At 38.5% G+C, this 25,006-nt stretch overlaps 1 protein-coding gene across 9 annotated transcripts in view; it reads right to left on the bottom strand.

The window, feature by feature from the left end:
- The window catches only part of LOC131059912 (lipid phosphate phosphatase 2), a 105,211-nt gene that overhangs the window by 27,491 nt on the left and 52,714 nt on the right, over positions 1–25,006 (bottom strand). For all 9 annotated transcript variants that reach the window (XM_057992981.2, XM_057992986.2, XM_059219547.1 and 6 more), the window contains 2 exons: positions 13,598–13,786; positions 13,434–13,493 (listed from right to left, as the gene is read on the bottom strand). In XM_057992981.2, the coding sequence (XP_057848964.2) occupies positions 13,434–13,493; positions 13,598–13,786 (249 nt within the window). The remainder of the gene's footprint in view (positions 1–13,433; positions 13,494–13,597; positions 13,787–25,006) is intronic.

Raw genomic sequence — 25,006 nt, 5'->3', positions numbered from 1 at the left:
CGCTTTGCTTCCTCGTACCGCTTGTGATCTGCGAACCGCTTGGGGTCGACATGCCGCTTCAGACCGGGAAACACATTCTGCAAAATCACCACTAGTCTAAAGACTAGAATACAACATACCGATTGGAACAAATACCGGTTGAGCATGAGCTTGTACATATAAAGGGGATCTCAATACAAGTGTGTGTCCATCAATGACAATTACAACATAAACATCAAAACTGCCAACAATCTCCCCCTTTGGCATTGATGGCAACACTTAGGAAAATAAAATTTTGACATCTAAGTGTTTTACAACAAAAACTTGCCATTAACAAAATTGCTCCCCCTAAGCATATACACTATCCCTTAATCAACAGAGTGTATAGCAATTTTGCATTCAGAGCATATAGCATATATCACAGCATATATCAAAATTTCAAAACAGATACTTTTCCCTCTAATATACTTCTCCCCCTAATATATCAAAATTTCAAAATTTGAAGACCACCAAAATTTTAAAACCATATACTTCTCCCCCTTTGCCAACAATGACAAAGTACCGCTGCAAAAACCTGTTTCCATATATATATAAAAGAGTTTATGACAATAATGAATAATACTTGTCAAAAACTGCTTTGTAGTCCTGCAAAAATTGTTTCATGGAGAGAGACCAATACTCTAGTAGGGAGGTTGCCACTTCCTTCTCTGTCTGCATTTGTGCTACCTGCTCCTCCATGGCATCGATTGTGCTCGGTTCTTGGGTGACTGTCAGTGCATCCAGGTTTAGATAGCATTTCTGAAGAATCTGCAGTCATGGAAGTAATAGCAGTTGAAGTTCATGCAAATCCCTAGACCTTGTGCTGATCTCTTGCTCTATCTTGGCTGACTGGATCTGGAACCGGTGAACGGTTTGCCCATATGCTACAAAGGAGTCGGAAGGGGTCTTGAATGTGCTTAAGTAGGACTGTAAGTCCATTTGAAGCTGTTGCTTCTTGGCTAGCACATCATCACAGAATAGATGAGGTTGACAGATTTTGCTGAGTAGCAAGTTTCCCTCATCCAAAGCACTCCTTATGTCCTTTTGATCCTTTGACAGTTCAGTCCTAAGCTCATTCAGTTTCTTCACCAGAGCAACATTAAGAGCCTTTTGGTGCTCTTTCTTCACATTGGCCTCAGCTGCTTCTTCTAGGCTCTGCACCTGATCATCCACTACAGTACACAGAAGTTTGAGTTGTGCTAGTGATGAATCAGTGTCAGGAAGATTAGTACCGGGGATTAAACCGGTAAGTGTGTCTACAGCTGCCTGAATGATGTCTTGTTCCTTTTTCCTCCGAATGATCTCAAGGCGCTCTTGAGCAACCTTGATGCTCTGCAGAAGCTCTGACTCGCTTGCAGATTGGAGATCGATAGGACTAGAAAGATCAATCGGTGAGGGTTGACTTCCGGTTGCCTTCTGAGTCTCCAACTGAGAGCTTTTTGGCACTTGACGTTCCTTGGCTTCTTCGGCCTTTTCCTTCTCCTCTGCTCTCCTCTTCTGCTCTTCCTTTTCTTCTTCTTCCCTCTTCTTTTTCTCTTCCTCTTCCTTTTTCTTCTTTTCCTCCTCTTCCTTCTTCCTCTTTTCTTCTTCTTCTTTCTTCCTCTTTTCTTCTTCTTCCTTCTTCCTCTTTTCTTCTTCTTTTCTTTTCTCCTCTTCCTCTTTCTTTTTCTTCTTTCTTCCTCTTTTCTTCTTCTTCCTTCTTCCTCTTTTCTTCTTCTTTTCTTTTCTCCTCTTCCTCTTTCTTTTTCTCTTCCTCCTTTCTCTGTTTCTCATCTTCATCCTTCTTCTTTTTCTCTTCTTCCTTGTCTTTTGTCGCTTGTTGTGTGTCCATAGCTTGTTCACCACCCTTATCGGCCTGTTGCCCCTGTTCAGTTCCCTCAGAAGGTATGTCCTAAGTGACATCTTCTATATCCAGGGCATCGACATCTATGGTGTCGATTGGTTCCTCCACCAGGTTTCCTTCCTCATCAAAAACTTCATCCGGTTTGGAAATAACCGGTTCCTTTTCCGCTTGGAGGTTGGCCATTCGAGCTTTGTGTGAGCTGATAGCATGGGCCATGTGTTGATGTGTATCCTTTTCTACATCATCAACCCTCCCTTCCAACAACCAGAGTCTTCTTCTCCTTATGAAGAAGAGACCTTTATTTTGATCTAATACATCAAATAATTCTGAATTTGAGAGTTCGGGGAAGTAATGTGCAAAAACTTTCTCCCTAATCTCTTGTTCCTTTTCAATGGCAATGCGCCATTTGTTATCCAATGCTTTATACAATGAATCCGGTGTCTGAGATTTAATCTCTGATGGTGACCGGTCATTTTTGCATAAATAAAGAATGATTTCTTGCAATACTTCATCTTTTTCTTCACTATTGAAATCATCATAATAATCAATTAAATCATGAAGTAACTTTCTCCTAATATTCTTTACTGTTCTTTGACAATGTGTCAAAGGTTTGTAAGAGGAGATATCTATATTTACCAGTGTGGATGTTGTCAGTTCATTCTTCTTCACCTTCTTGGTCTGTCTAGCCTTCTTTGGCTGTTCATCAGACTCAATTTCTTCAAAGTCCGGTTCATTTGCCTTAGTCTTCCTCTTTCTTTCTAAGACTTTTGCCGGTGTTACCTCCGGTTTCTTCTTTGCCGGTGACCGCTTGGTCACTCTTGGAGTCTCAGTGGTAGCTGGTGCTGATCCCGCAGGCTTAGCTTTCTTGGCTGCCGGTTCTTTTCCCTTTTTCACCGATGGTTCTTCAACCAGTGTGATCCTCTCCAAGTAGGTTCCGGTTCGTTTCGCCTTTGGATCAAGTGGTGAGGCAATAAGGGTTGAAGCATACCCTTCCAGCATGTCAAACATGACCTCATAGCCCATAGGCTCCACTTCCTCCATTCTAGGTTCAACAGCCTCCATTAAACATTTGTCCACCAGAATAGTGAAACAGATGTCATCTTCATACTTCTTCACTATGTCACCTAAGAGTCGCACCCTCTGACTCATCTTCTTCTGAACTCATCAAAGTATTTGTTCAATATCTCAGGGTAGCCGGTTCCAATGGCTTGCACACTTTCCTTTATCTGCTTGGTTACCGGTTGGTCTGGGGACCACTGGACATCTCCTACACCCGGAAAGTAGCCTTGGAAATAGAAAAACAACCCTACCAGCAGTTGTCCGAATTTAAATCTCAGTGAATTGTCCTTTTTGATTGCCTTGAGATTTAACAAGAGTTGCCTTTGCATACCGGTGCATAAGTTAAATGATTTATCCTCTATAATCATCCGGTAAGCGTAAGCGGCATTTACCGCTGCAGCAGATACAGAATTAATCCTATTGGCCGAGAATGTCCTGTAGCCTATCACCATGCAGGCGTATTTTACCAGTTCATCCTTGATAGAATTAACTGTCATACCTCGTGAATCACTTATCGAACCGGTGAGCTTGATCATTTCCCTTTTGCTTACCGTTCTCAGGGTTGGCACTTCCCCTGTGTTGCAGAAACCGGTGACTGCATGAATTGCTTCAGGCGTGATATCATGCGTTCTCTCCAGGTACATCTTGTCACCATGGACTCTGCTCAAGATGATTCTGATGTGATCCTCTGTGAAATCTTCCAGAAAATACACCACATTGTGGAGTTTCTTCTTCTCTAAGATACTAAACTCCGGTTTAATCCTTTTGTCCTTTCCACAAAATAGACCTAATTGAGTATGAATGGCTAAGGACCCTAGGTCTTCTATCTTGCAATCAATATAGTCTGAAATTCCTTCTTCGACTATGACTCCAACTGGGACTTGTGACAAAGCATTATACTTGGACTTCCTCTGAATGAAATTTTCTGACTCAATGGATGTGCTTGAACTGGTATGAGATGCGGAAGCCATTGAAGAGTATTTCAAGAACACGAAAAATACCTTTCAAACGCGAATTTAGGGCTTCCTGATTCTGCTTTACTTCGCTCTCCGTCGGATGCCAAATCACCACTTTGAGTTCTCCACTGTCGATTGCAAACTATATTTGAATCTCTTTCAAATCTTTCCAATTCCTTGAAATCTAAGCTCAAATCGCCTTCTCTTCGCTCTGCACTTGAAAACTTTCCTTTGCTCGAAAATCTGATAGTGAGAAATGATTTGAAAATTGCATTTATACATGTCTCTCACCCACCATCATTAATGCTCCTATATTAGGGTGTAAACCCTAATTTGCCTCTTTACCGTTTCCAGTCTTCTGCCAGGCGACAGGTGTAGTAAACCGGTTAAGGTCTTTTACCGGTGTTAACTGGGGGTTCGAAAGCATTTTGCCATTTGCTCCCCCTAAGCCTTTGACGCTTAGTTTGCCAGTTCCGGTATTTCCACACTGGGTGCAAGAACCGGTTCCTCCTCCAATAATACTGGTTTCTTCTTCCATATTTTCTTCATGTCTTCTTAAACTTTTTCAACCTCTATTTCTCCTTCCTAAGTGACCGGTATATCATCAAATATACTTTTTCTGCTTCTGCAGAATCTTGCAATGTGACCCGGTTTGTTGCAGTGATAGCAAACAAGTCCAGGTGCTTTCCAAGGTCCATTGTACAAGTTTCCATTCTTCCTTTTGCATGTTGCAGCAGTGTGACCATGACCATGACAGATCATACACCTTTCTCTCCATCCGGTTGCCACTTAATGACCACCGCTTCTTGACTGATGATTGAAGACATTAAACCGGTTGTGGTTCCGGTTCATAAAAGATTCAGGACCAGTTCCTTTGGTCCTCTGAGAATATCTTCCAGTGTTATCCATTACAGACCTGCATTCAAATGCTCTATGTCCAAACTTGTTGCATGCATAACAATGACCATTGAACTTATTGGATCTAGGTATATTGTTGATAAAATAAGGAAAATTATTGTAGGCCTTACTCCTACATACATTGGTAGTGTGTCCTTCTTTAAGACAGTTAAAGCAAACAGGTTTGAATTTTTGCTTACCTTTTCCTTTGAGTGTCGGTTTCTTCTTTGATGCTTCAGCATGTGTTCCTGAGGATTCTCCTTCCTCATGTCCAGAAAAACGAAGACCATTGGTATTCTTTGCCGGTCTAGATGACTCAAGCTTTGGCTCTAGCCTGACTGTACTTTTGCCAAACTTAGCTAGTATTTCCTTTGATTCAAAGAGTTCTTTGGAAATAGCAGTGTTTGTCTCCATAAGATTTGCATTTTCAGAGATGGGAATGTTCAGTTCTCCTTGCATGTCTTCTTTCTCCATTCTGCTCTCATGAAGGTGAGCAATTAGTGCACTAATCTCATGTTTTAACTTGGAGATCTCATGATCTCTGTCTTTTACCAGATCTTCAGCTTTTCTCCGGTTCTGAAGCTCTTGGCTAAACCGAATAGTCAGTCCTTCCAACTCCTTTCTCAAATTGGAGTTTGAATCATTCAGCTTATTCACTTCAGCAATCATAGCTTCCATGTTAGCTTCATCTTCAGAACTACTTTCAGATAGTTCCATCAGCCTCTCTGCATGTTCTCTTCTTTTTGCTTGAGATGCCTTGTATTTGACCATAAGATCATCATAGGCTTGCTCAGACTTAGTGAGCCGTTGAGTAAGTTCCCTCAATGTGTATTCCCCCATATCTCTTTCCAAGTGGTTAAACTTATAGAAAGGTTGGCTCTGATACCAATTGATGAATACTAAGAGGGGGAGGTGAATTAGTATGCCAAAAATCTTTGCACAAACACTTACACAGTCTAAAGATAAACCGGTAAAGCAGTCTGACAATCAAACCGGTTATCACACATACAAACCAAAATGTGAATAAAACATTCACCCACAAAAGCAATACAACCATAACACAAGATATTTGACGTGGAAACCCAACTGGGAAAAACCACGGTGAGATGGAACTCACAAGTCACTATCTACAGAATAGAAACCAGACCGGTTAAGGTCAAACAGGTTAAGGTCTTACAATGTTCTTCACCAGAACAGATCCCGTCAGGAATCTCAATCTCTGTTAGGAGATAAGTCCGGTTAAAGACTACCTTGTTAGAGGATTTTAGATTCACAAGTGTGAACCACCTTGTTAGAGGATTTTACAAAGGCTTTGAGGCCTACCTGGTTAAGGGCTACAAACTTGTCAAAGATGTGAGTAATCAACAAGTGTTTGATCTATCTACTAGCACAAATTGCTTGGTTAGATCCAGTATTGCTCATAACTAATGCAATCTAGCATTACTTCAGTCTCCTCTATCTCTCTCACTTACAACTCGATCTTCTCTGATAAGATCGCTCTCCACTTCCACCTTAAACCCTAGCTCAACATAAACCCTATTCGCAACTTCTTCAACTACTTAAAAACCCTAGACATGATGTCCTTTTAAAGGAATATGATTTCATGTCGGTCCAATAGGATTACATTACAATTTCCTAGGTTCAATGAATCTAGACATACTTAGTAACACGACACAAGAATCACTGTCAATGTGTCGGCACCGTCAAACAATCGGTGGATTGGTAACTCATCACAAAATGAAGGTTGGTAACTCATCACAGAGTGTTACCGTCATACAAAATGCCGGTTGCCAGGTTGACAAGAATGAAGACTGGTAAGAATGTGTTGTGCCGCTTTGCTTCCTCGTACCGCTTGTGATCTACGAACCGCTTGGGGTTGACATGCTGCTCCAGACCGGGAAACACATTCTGCAAAATCACCACTAGTCTAAAGACTAGAATACAACATACCGGTTGGAACAAATACCGGTTGAGCATGAGCTCGTACATATAAAGGGGATCTCAATACAAGTGTGTGTCCATCAATGACAATCACAATATAAACATCAAAAATGCCAACATAGGCTAGATCAACTTTCAGATTTCAGAATTTAGTACTACTTTATTTCCAGATTGTTGTCTCATTTTCAGGTTAGGTCAATGGGGTTGAAAGTTGAAGATAGGCTTGATGGGAATCTAAACTTTACTGCCTAGAAAGTTCAAATCAAGTTGGCTCTAGAGGAAGAAGATCTTCTCCAATTCATAGAAGCAAAAGAGCTAACTGAACCTACGGATGCAGCTGAGCTAAAACAATTCAAAAAAAATGTTGTCAAGACCAGGAAGATTCTCATTGATTCAGTCAAAGACCACCTAGTCACCTCTATTGCCTCATTTACCACTGCAAGGGAAATGTTCAACCATTTACAAGGTACATATGAAATTAACAATCTCAGTAGGGCAATTACTTTAAGACAACAACTACTTAATATCAAAATGGCAAAACAAGATTCTGTTATTTCCTACTTTATGAGAATTTCAGAACTAAAGAATCAGCTAGGTTTAATTGGCCATAACATGGAAGATAAAAACCTTGTCATGATTGCCCTAAATGGTCTACCTCACTCATGAGAGTCATTTATCCAAACCATAAGTGGTAGGACTGAGTTACCCACCCTTGATAGCCTTAAAAATGACTGTATCCAAGAAGAGTCTCGCCTCATCACAAGAGGGCAAACCAAAAGTTCCCATATAGATGATCATCACATGCTTGCAGCTCAATGCAAGAAAGGGGGAAATTGGAAGAAACCTTATCCTAAAAGAAATAGGGAATTCAGACCATTTAGTTCCCAACACCCTTGGATGAAACCAAGAGATACCTCACGTGTCTGTTGCTTTAGATGTGACAAATTTGGTCACTATGCTAAAGAATGTCAGCATAACCCTAACCAAAGTGAAGCCAACCTAAATGAAGTATCAGAACAAAATGATGATTTTTTATTCATCTCCGCTCTGTCTAGCAATGTTCCTTCAGATAGCAATACTTGGTTGATTGACAGTGGTGCCTCCAGACACATCACAGGCTACTGTGATCATCTTTTAGACTTAGTAGAAAAGGATACCAGCCTTCATGTAGTAATTGGTGATGACGCTCGTTATTCGGTAAGAGGTTCTGGCTCTACTTCTCTAAATTTATTTTCTGGTATTTCCTTGCACCTCAGTGATATCTTGTTTGTTCCTGGAATTAAAAGAAACCTAATTTCCATTTCTGCTCTAAAAGATAAAGGTTATCAAATTGCATTTTCTGATGGAAAAGTTCTTGCATGGCCTAAGAAATCTAGTTTTAAATCTGCTCGTATAATTGGTCATAGATATGATAAGTCTTTATAAACTCTCTACTAATCCTATCCAAGCACTCATTAATGAGGTTCCTGAATCCTGTGAGTTATGGCATAGAAGGCTTGGACACTTGCATTATCAAGCTCTTCCATCCCTTGAAAAGTTAGTCAAAGGTATGCCTAAACTCAGTCAAATCCATGATAACACTTGTAAAGGTTGTGCTATAGGTAAAAATGTTAAAAGTCCATTTCATAAAAGTGAAAATAGAGCTAAACAAACTAGACCTTGTTCACTCTGATTTCTTATTTATGTAATCTTCATAGATGATTTCTCTAGGAAAACTTGGATCTACTTCTTGAAATCTAAAGAATCAAATGAAGTCCTAAGTAAATTCAAAGAGTTCAAAGCATTAACTGAAAACTCCTCTGGTAAAAGAATTAGATGTTTAAGATCTAACAATGGAGGTGAGTACACCTCCAGTAGCTTTCATGAGTTTTGTGTTGAGTTAGGAATTAAGAGGGAGTTTTGTGTTCCATACAATCCTCAACAAAATGGTGTTGCCAAAAGAAAGAATAGGACTATTGTGGAGGCTGCAAAGGCTATGATTCACGATCAAGACTTGCAGACCTCCCTATGGGCAGAGGCCTCCAGAACAGCAGTATATATCCAGAATAGATGCCCTCACCGTGTTCTAAAGAACATGACCCCTGAAGAAGCTTTCACAGGATCCAAACCAGACATCAGTCACCTCAGAATCTTTGGAAGTCATGTTTATGTTCATGTGCCCAAAGAAAAGCGAACCAAGCTGGAACCCTCCAGAAAGAAAGGCATTCTAGTCGGTTACAGTGAATCCTCCAAAGCATTCAAAATATACATCTCAGGTCAAAGGTATGTTGAGGTAAGTAGGGATGTTACATTTGAAGAAGATATTGCTTTTAAGAAATCAAAAGGTTCTTGTGTTATTGATGAAGCTAATGACAATCAAGATATAAATGTTGATTCTAACCCTGAGATTCAGAGGGAGCAAGTGGAACCTCCACCTCAAGATAATCATGATGATCCACCAGAGCCCATAAATCCCACTGATATTCCTAGTGACATTGTCGTTACCAAAAAGAGGCCTCTTTGGGTAAGGAACACCATTCAAGAAGCTGAAAAATTTGCTGCTCCCAGTGGCACCTTCCATCAAACTAAGAGACCTCAGGTATTCTCCAACTACGTTGATTTGATGTGCAATCTCATTGAAACTGAACCTTGCAATGTTGAAGAAGCCTTGATTCATCATGCCTGGAAGCTTGCTATGGATGAAGAATATCAGTCAATCATCAAGAATGATGTGTGGGACATTGTGCCCAGACCCAAAGGTAAATCTGTTGTTTCCTCTAAATGGTTATTAAAAATTAAACATAATGCTGATGGTAGTATTGAAAAATATAAGGCTAGATTTGTAGCTCGTGGTTTTTCTCAAAGGGAAGGCATAGACTATGAAGAAACATTTGCTCCTATTGCTAGATATACTTCTATTAGAACTATAATAGCCATTGCTGCTGCTAGGGGTTGGAAACTACATCAGATGGATGTTAAGACTGCCTTCCTCAATGGTGTCATTGGGGAAGAAGTCTATATTGAGCAACCTGAGAGTTATGAGATTTAGGATAGATTAACCCATGTGTGCAGGTTAAAGAAAGCTCTGTATGACCTTAAACAAGCTCCTCGTGCTTGGTATGAAAGAATTGATAAATACTTGCTAAGTCTAGGTTTTTGTAAAAATGATGCTGACTCTAACATATACTTTAAGGTAGCCATTGATGAAATGCTAATTCTAGTTCTTTATGTGGATGACTTATTCCTTACTGGTAAAGATGAACTTATTATTAGATGCAAGAAAGAATTAGCTTCAGAATTTGAAATGAAAGACTTAGGTCTAATGCATTATTTTCTAGGTCTAGAAGTATGGCAAAGATCTAACGAAAATTTTCTAAGTCAAGGAAAGTATACTATTGACATTTTGAAAAGATTTAGAATGATGGATTGTAAACCCATGTCTACTCCTATGGAATCTAACTTAAAGAAGTTAAGTGTTTCTGCAGCTAACTCTGAATTTGCAGATCCATCCAAGTATCGGCAGTTGATTGGATCACTGATGTATCTAGTTAACACTAGACCAGACATATGTTTTGTTGTAAATGCTCTCAGCCAGTTCATGAGCATGCCCAAACATGTTCATCTTGTTGCAGCCAAGCATATCTTAAGATACTTGTGAGGCACAGTTGGTTTTGGGCTGAAATATCCACTTAACACTCCAATAACCTTGGAAGGTTATTCAGATGTAGACTAGGCTGGAAGCGTCAAAGATAGGAAAAGCACCTCCGGTATTTGTTTTAGCTTGGGATCCGCAGTAATCTCTTGGGCTTGCAGGAAACAATCCTCAGTGGCATTGAGTACTGTTGAAGCTGAGTATATTGCAACAAGTGTAGCTTCTAGAGAAGCAGTGTGGCTTCGCAAGCTTCTTGCAGGGCTGTTTGGTTAGGCTTGGGATCCTTCAGTTATTCACTATGATAACCAGAGTTGTATTAAGATGTCCATCAACCCAGTGTTTCATGACAGGTCAAAACATGTGGAAACTCACTATCATTTCATTCGAGACATGGTGCAAAGAGGTGCTATTCAACTTAAATATGTCAGCACTGATGAGCAGATTGCAGATATTCTTACCAAGCCTCTATCCAAAGTGAAGTTTGCGTACTTCAGGGACAAACTTGGTATTATGGAAAATAAAACCCTAATTGAAAGGGAGTCTCAATCTTAGTAATACGTTGTGTTGTATCAAACCACCCTCTACGGGCAATGTAAGGTGGTATTGCAAAACTTCTCAGGGAGAAGTATAATTATTAACCATCCTCTGCGGGCAATGTAAGATGGTATTGTAAATGTTAAACCACCCTTTGCGGACAATGTAAGGTGGTATTGTAAACTTCTCAAGGAGAAGTGTAATTAGTAACCATCCTCTGTGGGCAATGTAAGATGGTATTGTAAAATGTTAAACCATCCTCTGCGGGCAATGTAAGATGGTATTGTAAAATGTTAAACAATCCTTTGCGGGCAATGTAAGATGGTATTGTAAAAACTTCTCAGGGTGAAGTGTAATTGTTAAACAATCCTCTGTGGGCAATGTAAGATGGTATTAGTGTAATTGATTGACCATCCTCTGCAGGCAATGTAAGATGGTCGAAATAATCCTCTCCACCCTCTGCGGGCAATGTAAGGTGGATCCAGTCTATGCTTGTGTGCAAGCTGGAAGATTGTATTATGTAATTCCATGCCTTGCTTGTGTATGCAAGATGGAAGATTATAGTTATGTTCTCCTCCCTAATTAAGAGGGAGTGTTGATATTAATTAGGGAAGGGCAGATTCATATTGCCTTGGGCAACATTGGAATCCGCCCAAATAAGGGGTGGCCCCTTTCCCCTCCAATGTGGCCCTATCCCCCACGCTATATCAAATAAACACTCAGTGTGCTATCCAATAGGGCCGACCCTATTAACAAGGCAGTTAAAAGGAAATAATTAAAAGTTTAATTATTGGAAAAGCTGACCTAGTTAAGGAGTTCGCTCCATATAAATAAAAGATCAAGATTCATTTGTTATTCACTCAAGTCAATTAGCTCCTTCATCTTATGCGAAAATCTTCATGCTTGCCTAAGTGCGAACTTCAGTCATCTACAACTACAGCAACCTTCATCTACCATTAGGAGGTGGGAAATTCATCTTGAGGTGTTGGCAAAATTCAGTGAATGCACAGCGAACTGATTGGAGGTCTGCCATTCATACACGTACAGCGAATTACTGGAAGGACTACCATTTATGTATACAAAGTGAACTGCTTGAAGGACTGCCATCTAGGTTATACATAGCGAATTCCTTGAAGGCCTACAATCTAGGGTAAGGGAGCAGCAGCATCTATCCTTCATATGACAGCAAGTGATTGTTGAAGGCAGTCACCTCATACCTCTTGTGAGAGCAACATCTGAACCTTCAAATACATGAGATAAGTGTTGTAATGATTACATAACTATAATCCATAATTAGATCTAAGGATCTTTTTTGGTTGGGTATTTCCTCCTAGGAGGTTTTCCCAAGGTAACTGTATCTTGCTCTCAATTTGTTCATTTCTATGTTGTCATTTTCTTTCAGTTAAACAAACTAATTAGAAACTAAATCTAAATTCTAAGTTATGTCAATCTGAAAGTGTTAAAATTAACACTAGGGATTGATCTCAGATGAGCAGCTATCCAACATATTCAAGTTTGAAACAAAAAGATTTCTTGACTCGGGTCAAGATTGTTTTCGGCAATGAATACCTAAGTACTCCATACAAATACCGATGCAAAGCAGACATTGCATCTATGTTTGTTGCATGGTGCTTTGAGCTAGAGACGAAAGAAACTGCCAGGTGGCTGGTTGAAAATTGCCTTAGAGAAGAATGGCGGGGGGTTTTGAAAGTTTGATAGCAACGGCACGCGAAGGGAAAGGCTTTGTATGCCCTAGGGGTGCGTGGCTTCAAGTGAGCGAATTCATTCTTCCATTGCACCCCTTCCTCATCTGGAGTGCAAATTGTAATAAGGAGGTTTATAGGGTGTCTACCCAAATTGGTTTCACGGAGGTAAAGGATTTTTTGAAGGTTGTGGAGCCTCGTTATCTTCATTGGGAGCTGTAGAAATGGGGACATCACAGTGAGCGTTCCCCTCATGCATCAGAAGCATCCTCCTCACGCCGCAAGAGAGGAAGACCGAGGGGCTCGAAAAAGAAGGCGAGGCTAACCATTTGGATTGGCTTCCCTCCAAAGCAGCACGCAGAGGCAGGACCTTCCAATACTACAGTCGAGCAGGGGCAATCTCCTCGTAACAAAGGCAAGGATATAGTGATAGCAGAATGAATCTGTTTAGCAATGCTTTTTGTATGCAGTAGTCGATTATGTTAAACAATGCTAAACAATTGGATCTATATCTATGTTTATATATGTCTATAGCTATGGGGGTGTTAGGATAGAACGGCAACATGGGGGGTGTTAGGACATGAATACTTTGGCAGAAAGTTATGGGAGATTTTCAGAATTTCGGCTCCTTCATGAAATCTGTAAGACTTTATTTCTTAATAAATACAAATATAACAATTACTGATCAAAAATAATAATAACAATAAAGTCAGTCCTGAAATGCATTTTTGGTTCCCTTAAAGTAAGCATATGCTTTGACTGTTGACATGCTAATAATAATCAATGATAAAACAAACAAATAAATAATGATCATATATACACAAATAAAAATAGACAAAAGGGATCCTCACCATTTAAATCATATGGTGCTGGAAAGAACTGTCGATAACATAGTGTCGCAATAACCATTCCTGAGAAGCAAGTAATTTCAAAGAATATAATGCAATGTCTGACACAAGACGTTTAAAAATACATAACCAATAAATATATGATGACCAAGACAAAGAATGCCAACCTATAAGACCTCCTGCAAACACATCTTGCCAGTGATGCCAATAATCATCTACCCTTGACACACCAACCAGGGCAGCTGCTAATAGTGGAAGGAAAATGATGCAGAGTTTGGAAGCATGACCTTTTCTGTCAAATAAATTAATTTTTCCAGCAAGATACCATGATAGAAATCCTAAACCAGCAAATGACCCTGCAATATGAAATAAATGCAATAAATAATAATCTAGTGTATTTAACAACAAATCCAGTACCAGAACTGAACTAAAAATTAAATTTTCACCCAGTTAACTCTAGGAAAGTTACTCATATTCTCACAATGATTCTATTAAACAAGAAAGCACTTTAAGTAGTACACGAGTTAACAAAAAATGTAGAAAACAATAAATTTAACAACAAAACCAGTAGCAGAAACAAACTAAACATTTAATTTTCACCCATTTGACTCTGGTGCAAGAGCACCTTGGTCATCGTTGAGTCAACAACATACATAAAGGTCTAAAGTTGAGTTTCGTGTTTCTTCATATGTAATAAGCTCCTCTGGGACCATTTTTGATGTATATGAGTCATGTAGGGTCCAGGTGTGGAGTTTTGTCAAGTTTGTCAAAACGTATAGCCAAGTGATAATGTTGCATTCGATGTAATTGTGATGTATTCTGAAGAACCAATGGTCACAAGTTGAAAAGTTGGTTATGAACGTTGGTTTCCATGTTGGTTGGTTGGAAAAACATATAACTTTGCCTCTTTGACTCGAGGCAAGGGTTGTTGAGTTGATTTGGAAGGAGAAACAATAAAAGTAAGCTTTGTTTTCCTGCATTATTCCTGGTTTTTCTCTGTTGCAGCGTGAATAGCATGCCTGTATGGAGGAGTTATGATCTCAAACCGGTAGCATTGGAAAGAGCATCGAATCCCCTTTAATTTGGCACTGGTTTCATAAGATTTCATTTTGTTCGGTGCATTTTACAGCAACATTTCTGAAAACAATCCAGAAACCCTTGTTTCAAGGGTTTGAAGGGAGAAATATCAATGAATCTCCATTCCATCGTTGCCAACTTCCCCAAAACAGTGGGATGGATGGGCTAGGGGTATTCCAGATTGGTTTTGAAGCATTTTTGCAGGTGATGAAGTTTGAAGCCCTTTGAGCGAGTTTTAGTTAACATCTTCATGTGTTAGACTTGGGAGTATTGGTAGAAGTGTGAATTTGTTGAGTAGCACTAGGACAATGAAGGTAGATGTTTAAATCCACTTCCTTGGGCCCTACATGATGTGTCTCAGACTGTGGAATTGAGTTTTTAAATTTGGCATTTGAATCTTTGGCACTTGCTTTGGAAAAGTGGCCTAATTAGGCCTAATTGCCAAAATACCAGTCAAAAACAGAGGGGCACTTTCTGAAACAACCCCTATAACAGGCTTGATATATTGTAGGCAAGCCAAATGGGTATCCATAAATGCCCTTGTTTTGTCCTGATTCTGTTTGTACAAAGAGTTATGCCTGAAACAACAGTATTGTAGGGCTACTAGGAGTTTGGCCTGGTTGTGAAGTGTCTCACTACCAAACTTGATAGAGACCTATACCAATGCATGGAAGGTGTTTGTCTTGATGCCATAAGATGTTTTAGAAGCCTGCCCTTGAGGTATTGAATCAGTTGGAAGCCTACACCAGTTTGTGCCCAAACCAGCCTATTGCAAAGAAGCCTAGCAAAGAGATGGGTGAGTTGGGAGAAAGATTTCCACTTTGGGGTCTTGTGAGCCTTTTAGGTGATTGATTCATGTTGTTTTGTGAAGTTGTTGACCTGCTCTGCATCAGACTCTAGGAAGAACTCATATTTTCAAATAATGATTCCAAAAGCAAGACAGAATTTCAAGTAGCACTTTCAAACTAAAATAATCCATACAGAAAAATGGAATATGTGTTATGTTTATATTCTTCTAATTAGAAAAATTCAATTTATGTGTATTAAACCAAGGAAACTGTTTCAACATCAAGACATTGGATGAGAAAATAGTTCCCACAGACTTTATATGCAAATCTTATTCCTCCAGGAGCTTCAATGTGTTTTCACAGTCTCCAAAGTAAAATAAGAGTAAGCAGTATACCAAGCCCCTTGTAAAGACGGGCAAAACAAACTAAATAACTCACCATTGGGGGAAGCCAAGATTTAACTCAAGGAAAAATAAATACACAAAAGTTTATGTCTATCTTCAATGTGATAACTAATAGCCTTTCTAGTTTGAACCATAAGGAAGATAATTGAAAGGATAATTTGCCTTGAGACCATATTTCTTATAGTTTGTGCTCATTTGCTGGTGCATACAAACATGGAACAAGACTCTCTGATACCAATGTACAACAGTGCAATCTCTTTGAAGATATGTCTTGCTTGCTTCTTACACTTAGGTGTTATTCCTTTTATAGTGGTTTAGCAGAAAATGAAAAAACTAAACATATAATGTGAAATTGAAATCTGAAATAAGAGGTATGCAACAAGTGTGCCCTCAAGAAATGAGAGGATCTGTCACATTATGGAAATCATAAAAGCACAAAATTTCAGAAAATTCAAAAAAATATCAGAACTTCAACATATTTATTATTTAGTTCATGATTTTGAGATGGTCCTTTGGGGGACATTTTGCTTTGTCAAATCCTTCATAGATTTTGTTTTGAATTATCTGGGAAACATGAAGGAAATGCAAACTCAACAAGATGAGCTAATATTTTTTTGTTTCTTTTTCAATTAATGTTGTCTCATGCACCACTTAGCTAAATGTCCTCCCTTGAGTATCTCTTGGAGTTGGACGAAATATGAAAAATATTTTCCAAATCTAGCTCCTAATAGAAAAGTTTCCTCGATAAAAGACCTAACCTGCCTTAATATAGTGAAATTTGTTTTTGTATCTCTTTTCTCTATGTCAGCTATCTGCTCTATTGTATTTGGTTTCACACAATTAGAATTCATCTTTATAAGCTTCAACAGCGCTGCCACATCAGATCTTTCCCATATGGAAGAAAGAACGGCCTGAAAATTTCCACACTAAAAATAGGGTGAAAAGTAAAACGAAGATAGGTTGGGAGGTTGAGTTCAAAGGCATCTTCCCCCACCTCCTTGGTATTGATCTATGTCCTGTATTTTAGAGATTTAGGTTTTATATTCAACCCTTTTAGTCTCTTCTTCTATAAAGCAACTATACCTTGTTACCAACTTGATATTAATGCAAAACCTTGTGCTAGTCAAAACAGAAATTACTCAGCATTGATCTTCAATAGAATGTTGTGTACCTAAAACTAGATATGGTGAATATGTTCAGCAAATTTTCCTACTTTGACAAGGTCTTTTTGTATGTGGGGTGGCTTCTAGGAGGCCAAGGGTAAGGCTCTGTCATTTGGGACCAAGCATTGGAATCCAAGACACTTGAAAAAGATTGTGTAAAAGCAAGTTGTGAGGAGCCCAGTTTGTGAATTTGCAGGATTATGGTAGATTCATCTACATTCGTGGATGTTTTGAATGATACATCCTATGTAGTTGAAAAATCATGTGATTAACTACATTCATCTATCTATTTGTTTGCAAATGAAAAGAGATCAACTTGGAAAATTTAGAAATCATTCATGGACCAGAAAGTGGACCTAAAGATATTCAAAAAGCTATTGACCTTGTAGAAATACAAATTTAACCCACATTCTTGAAGATTTCATCAATGCTCTCTAAGGAAATACTCTTCCTAAAAGGTATCTATCTTGAAGAACTTGTCAACCACAACATAAACACAGTGATGACCATGCTTTGGTGTGGGTTGTCTTGATCATAGTTTGAAAACTCAGACTCGGATTCAAATCGGCAGCCCAAAATTTTGACTTGGACTTGTGACTCAGCACAGGCTCAGCAAAAAACTCCGCAAAAAAAACTTCATAATTACACAAAAAAAAAGGAAATTAATGCATTTAGATAATCTAAAAGTCTACTTTGACTATCAATTTGTTATAATTCAAAAATTACACGTCATATGATCCTCAAACTCTAAAAACTTAAAATTTCAAAGTTTCAAAGTCAAACAATACATTGTAATACAACAAAATTATAAATAACAAATGTATAACAGTATTATAACTGTTTACATATGATAATATGTCAAAATGAAAACAACAACCAAGTACAATCTAAATCTTCGACTTTCCCCTCCTAGTGTAACTTTAATTTTTCAAGCCTTGAACTAGAAGCTAAGTCAATATCAAAATGATGATAGATTGTTTCTTCAAAAGTGTCTTCGTTCTCCTCCATTACATCCAATTTTGCTGCTTTTGTTTGATGATTTGATCAGCTTTAAATCCTTAAAAAATTTATTCTCACATCATCTTCTTGCTATGTTGATGCTTAATTGGGTGAAATGAGAAGATAAGAGCAAAAAATGACCAAAAACAAGTTGAAAATTCACTTAAAAAAGCATGGCTATTATGTCCAGCATCAGATAGAAGAGTCTGAGGCTCAAGACTCAAGAGTACGAGCCTGAGACTTGGAGAGTCTTGGAGTATGACTCAGTCGAGTACTCTCCAAGACTCAGCCAGGCATGAGAGTTTGGTTGACTCAACTCAGCCAATTCAAGGACTAAGAGTTTGCAGAGTTTTGTAGAGTACTCAGAGAGTCTTTAAACTATGACTCTTGATTTTAAATCCATTGGGAGTAATTCATAAGGATTCTTCGGCATTGACAATGGACTATGTAATCCTTTGTTGATCATTGACCTGGCAAGGAGCTACATACAATATGTTGGATATCTAGAAACCATGTTAATGAATTTTAACTATAATAGACAACTAGGTGCTTATTAATGAGGATATAACCATGTGTTAAACAAAAGCATTTCTCAATCTCAAATGACTTAAAAATCTAAGGGAATGACAATTGGCAATGAGCAAAACCGATTCCCTTGCTTAGCAAAGCATGTTATTATGCCCCAATCCAAATAAATTTTGCCTAAGCACCTCCTTTGCCACTTGATTCCAAGGTCATCAATGTGGGAAATCCCTAGCTTGTGATAGAAATGTATTCAACGAAGGAAGATGCGAATCTCTTTGAGGGTCCTAGCAGAGCCAACCTTCAATTAATCGAATCTTTTCTAGCTTCATCCCTATCAACAATGTAGCCTCGTTATTAGATCCCCTCCATGCCAAACAAACATTTGTCTAGGTTGCAATATAATTTTTGTTCACATAAAATGTGGGGAACTCATTGAGCATGATCCCACACAAAATGGCCTCAATGCTTCCTCAATAGAAACCTTGGTCACACTAAACAACTCCTTGTGAATAGGTACATACATGTCTATTCAAAAGGAGAAATCTTTTATTCAATGTAGTACACATATATCTCCGCACCATCCTCATGGGGATGGACTTTATCATGTGTTGCAAAACCACATTTTTCGCCACTACTCTCACTAGTAACCAATACATTGTTTGTCTTCAACTTGACATCTAAAAAGTGTTTTTGCTCGCTGCACATAGTTCATCACAATGGACCTCATTGTTAGCAATAAAAGCACACAAAAAAAATCCTTTCATGCATTGGTAGAAACTAAAGAATGGGATTGAGAGGAAATGGTGTTGTTTCTCAAGTTGAGGGCATCACATCATATTATCGATCATATACTGAAAATTGAAGTAATTACATACTAAAAAATCGAAAAAAACTTATGACAAACTATCTACAATTGCTTATTACAAACAAGTGTACATATACAATTATTATAATATTAATCTAATATTTTAATACCCCTCTTAACGACTAAACCAATAAAAACACCAAGCTTGTCCCTAATTTGAGAAAATAGATAGGACCAAAAGGTTTAGTCACTAAAATAGCAAATTGCTCTAGAGAAGTGCAGAAATGAAGAGAAATGCTTTCACAATCCACCAATTGTTGACCATAGTAATGATGAACTTGGTGTGTTCAGTTCAAGCATGATAGACTAGATTCTTCACCAACTTCAATACTCCCTAATTATCACAAAAAGTGGAGTATGTTGAGAAAGCCAAAAATATATCAAAATCCTTCGTAACCAAATTGCTTCATAGTTAGCACTCCCAATAACTTTATATTCAACCTCAGTGGAAGATAGATCTATGGTTGTCGAAGCTCACTTCGGCGTGAAACCACTCCTAAAACCAAAGAGAAGATGTACCAAGAAGTAGACCACAAAGTATCAACTAATCTTGTCCAATCAAGTTTGTATATCCAATTAGTGCAAAATTTATTGTACTTTAATAAAATCTGTCAAAGTCAAGAGTACCTTTGACATACAACAAAGCTCACTTTGAAGCTAACCAATGAGAAAGCTCTTTTTGACAAAATTTGAAAGAGATAGCTAATAACAAAGAAACCATCTAATCTAATGGATGTAAGATATATAAAGCTACCCATCAACCATCTATAGAAGATGAGTTACAATCTATCATCCCAAAATGCTCCAAAATATTTGTAACACATTTGATTTGAACCATGATGATGCAATGATTAGACTATCAAAACTCAACCACTTGGCAATAATGTAGAAGGCCCGAATCCAACATGTCAAAATCCGCACGCAATTCTAATTTTAATCATCAAACTGCAATATCTATGCTTCCTATGATGGCAAGATCATCAACACATACAATAACAATCACGATATCATTATCATTGCATTTCACATAACAACTTGGATTAAAAAGACTCCTAAATCCAAGACCTTTTAGATGTTTATCAATTTTGACTTGGATTAAAAAGACTCCTAAATCCAAGACCTTTTAGATGTTTATCAATTTTGACTTGGATTAAAAAGACTCCTAAATCCAAGACCTTTTAGATGTTTATCAATTTTGAGATACTATGCTCAAGGCGCTTGCTATAGTCCACACAAGGACTTAATCATTTGCAAACCAAATGTTCATGAACAACAACTCAAAAACCCTCAAGTTGCACCATATAGACATCCTCATACGAATCTCCATTTAGTAAGTAACTTTTGACATCCATTTAATATACAAAGAAGCAATCAAAATGTGACCATCATAGCAATGGGAGCAAAATCTCTTCATAGTCTATACCCTCATATTACAAATATCCCTTAACAGCTACATGTGCCTTATACTTGTCCAAGGAACCATTACCTTTGCATTTTACCTTATAGACCCATTTGCATCCAATGGGCTTTTTACCTATAGACAATTCAACCAACTCCCAAAGTACAACTCTTCATCAATACATCATTCTCAACCTCCATAGAAATTTCCCATTATTGTTTCCCTTTTGCCTCAAATAACTGTGGTTCAAAACCTAAAAGAGATTGAAAGATAGAGCAAAATTAACATGCTTATAAATAGAACTGATAATTGGTTTTCCTTTTCTTTGCAGTTATTGATCTAATTGAAGAAGTTCATCCTCACGTACACCATCTAAAGTGGAATAATACCACTTAGGTCTCTGATGTGCCTTAGGCACATGATGTGAAGGCAAGATTTCTATAGGAGCCTAAATTGGAGTGGGAACTCTTTCAATCCTATGTGTATAATAGAAAAGTGGGGAAGAACTAGCCAAAGATATGCAAAAGCTCCCCTAGAGTATTTGAGGGTTCATCTTTCAAAGGTAATATACTGAGTTACCGATTTGGGTACAGTTACGGATACCGAATCAAGTACGGAATCAGCAAAAAAAAAATCCTTGGGTACAGGTACGTCCGTATATATATGTTCAAAGTTCAAACATCAAAATTAAAAAATATAAATTGTATCAATGTAGAACTATAAGAATAGTGATACTCATAAATCCATAATTGCCAATAAATAGAATATTTGGTAGTGTTGACGTGTTTTTTATGACATCGTCTAACACAGAATAAAGTTGCCTAACGGTCACTTCACTCTCTCTTGATCAAAGTATGATTGCATGCTAAGATTGCAAGAAGTTTAAACAATCGACTCCTAGGTTCCTTTATGCTATGGAGGTGACTCAGTTGATTGATGTGATTGCTGGTAATCCAAGGGGCCTTACGTTTGCATCATTCCTTCACCTCTTTGTTGTGGCTGGAACTCCATCATCGGATATGGCAATTCTGCGATGCTATTGCTTCAAACGGACTAAAATGAACTGAAAGTAAAGGGGAAAGGGTTAGAAGGATCTAAATCTACTCCTAAGGGCAGTGATAACAATGAATAGTGCTATGGTGGACAAATTTCAAATAAACCAAGCTTTGCTTCGCCAAGTTCAACTACAACTCCGCAAGAACCGATGCAATCTTTTGAGGATATTGAAGGATTTTCAAATCGAGAAAGTGCATTTGAATACCCAAAACGGCGCAATCCAAACGACTGTCCACAACCGAACTTAGCACAAGTTTAGTGTCTCAGGCTAACTTTACACTACAACTTACAATCAGCAAGATACAAAAAGTATGAACCATGGAAATTCATCAGACACCAGTACATTCTCCATTGAAATCAAAGCACTTTACTACTTCTAATCTAAGTGAGGAAGGTGAAACCATGCAAGTTTTGAAAAAATAACTCAAGTGGACACCATCAGAGAACAATGTTTCACTATTATTTTCTCAAAAACTTATCGCAACAATATCATACAAAGCTCTCTCTTTCTACAAAAGAGGGGGATCACCCCTTTATATAGGCCTCAGGCCATGATTACATGCAAACCCTAATTAGGGTTTTCCCTAAAAGATTCTCCACTCAAGATACAACAAGGTGGGAATCTCCAATTAATAACCCATCATGCCCACATACAATCAATTTAAAGAGCCTAAAATAGCGCCCACTAGCACATTAAACGTGCCCCATGATGTTGATTATGCTCAGAATATAATCGACACCATCATAAATGCCCATCATTCTCCTAGTGACGGCGACATGCACGGCGAATCTGTCATAATGCCATAAATGTGATGGCTGCATGCAAAGAGATGCTTCATTAATTCAGCGTTTGTTGACTCGGCTGCCACTTGGTGGAAAAAACCCTGGAGAGAGAAAACTCCAAGAGGGAGAATCTCTGACTCTAGAAGTAATTTCTTGAAGTTTTTGAACTTGCCTTGCTCTGGAAAAGATTTTCAATGATTTTTCAACATCTATTTTTTAGGAATTTTGCACAAATTAGGGTTTCAAGTCCAGGAGGAAGAGAATTCTCCTACAAATCCAAATCTATAAAACTTTTGAAATTTGGATGTGATTTGATGCCCAAGAATGGATTTTTCAAAATTTTCCCTGGGGGGAAATTTCTTGTTATGGAGGAATTCTCCTTTGGAAAGATATTTGTTCCTTACCCTGAGGATGGAAATTCTTCATACCTTAGCCAATTTTCATGATTTCCAAGAACTATGTCTTGAAGGAAGAAATTTCAAACACTTAGTCAATTTTTTACCTTTCCTGGAATTTCTTCTTCTTGGGTGCAATTCTTCCCCGATGAAGGAATTCATCTATTTGTGCACTGTTCATTCTGGCACCCTCCACAAGGTCGTGGCGGAAATTCCTCCTGAAGAAGGAATTCGTTGTTTTGTGAATTCTCCATGTCTTCTTTTCAACATCCCTATTTTTTAGGGAACCTCCTAAGATTTAGGAGCCAAGTTCATTGGATGGAGAATTTCATCCCGATTCCGAATCTATAAAATTTTCCATACTTCGTCGAGATTTGGTGTCTAAAAAATAGCAAATTCAAAAATTTGCCCGAGGGGCATTTTGCTTTTTATTCCTCCTTGACTCCTTGGATTCCATGCCTTAAGCAAAATTTCAATTTTTTAGCTTGGGTGAAATTTTCACCATGCCAAGGATTCATGGATTTTCCTTCTCTCCTTGGGATTCCCATTTCAGCGCCTGAGTCCAAAATTGGGCACATTTTGGCTCTGTCCATGGACTCATGGATTTTTCCACCTGTGAATGCCCTCTTCATTTTGGCGCCCCAGTCCAACCTTGGGCGCATTTTGGCCCTGTCCATGGACTCATGGATTTTTCCACCTATGAATGGCTTCTTCATTTTGGCGCCCTAGTCCAGCCTTGGATGCATTTTGGCCCTATCCATGGACTCATGGATTTTCCCTCCCGTGAATGGCTTCTTCATTTTGGCGCCCTAGTCTAGCCTTGGGCACATTTTGGCCCTGTCCATGGACTCATAGATTTTTCCACCTGTAAAATGGCTTCTTCATTTTGGCGCCCCAGTCCAGCCTTGGGCACATTTTGGCCCTGTCCATGGACTCGTGGTTTTTTCCACCTGTGAATGGCTTCTTCATTTTGGCGCCCCAGTCCAGCCTTGGGCGCATTTTGGCCCTGTCCATGGATTCATGGATTTTTCCACCTATGAATGGCTTCTTCATTTTGGCGCCCTAGTCCAGCCTTGGGCGCATTTTGGCCCTGTCCATGGACTCATGGATTTTTCCTCCTGTGAATGCCTTCTTCATTTTGGGCATGGATTTTCAGTACTTGACCTATTTATGGCTTTCTCTGTCCGCTGTCTGACTTTCCGGAATTAGAATTGTCTGTGACTGCCTGATCTTTGTCGCCCTATCTGACTGACCCTGCCAGTACTAACTTTCCAAAAATAGAAACTTTCCAGGTGTCAGTGTTAGATCTCTAAACAGGGTGCAATAATGAATCACTATAAATAGAAACTTACTAAAAATAGAAATTACTAAAAATAGTGAGTTTGATTTTTGGCAAAATGGCGACATTCAGGGACTCGGAAAAATCCCTAAAAAATAGGGACTTTATAAAAATAGAAATTTGCTTCGTTTGGGCTCAAATTTTACTGGGAGGTCCCTTGAAGGGTCCTGATTCCAATCGTATGCTTAGTTTTCCCGAAACCCTAACAGGGACCCCTAAAATCTAGGACAAAAGGCAAAACCCTAGAAAAAGGACAAAACAAGCCCTAGACTTCATAGAATTCACTCTACAGAGAAGCAGATTAACTCTAACTGACCCCCGAACGTCCGCAACGCAGAGAGATTGACGAGACTGCAAGCCAAAAGACCGAGAGGGCCTAAAAAGTAGGGGGTCCCCATTTGCAATGGGGCAATGTGTGAAAACGTCACAACAAGTAGCTCATTCATAATTTGCAAAAATGAAAATACTCAAGTCTCAAAATGTCATTACACAATGCAAATTCAAATTATAATCGATTTTAAAATTCATTTTCTTCAACAGAAGTATCAAGGTCAATCACAATCAATTGGATTGCCATTACTACTAGTTGTGCCAAGTGTAGAAGCTGGTTCAATTTCATTTTTCACACATTTGACAAAATGCCAAATCATTAACACAAGGAAAGTGATTTCACAAAACATAAGCAAACAGCTGCTACATATGCATAATGTAAATCAACTGAAATCAATCTTAATAATGCTGACATAAAGGTTACTAACCCCGTGTTCATAGGTATCCGTATAG

Source organism: Cryptomeria japonica, chromosome 1, assembly GCF_030272615.1.
Source record: "Cryptomeria japonica chromosome 1, Sugi_1.0, whole genome shotgun sequence".
Classification (NCBI taxonomy): Eukaryota; Viridiplantae; Streptophyta; class Pinopsida; order Cupressales; family Cupressaceae; genus Cryptomeria; species Cryptomeria japonica.
This window is presented reverse-complemented; position numbering and strand designations above follow the sequence as displayed.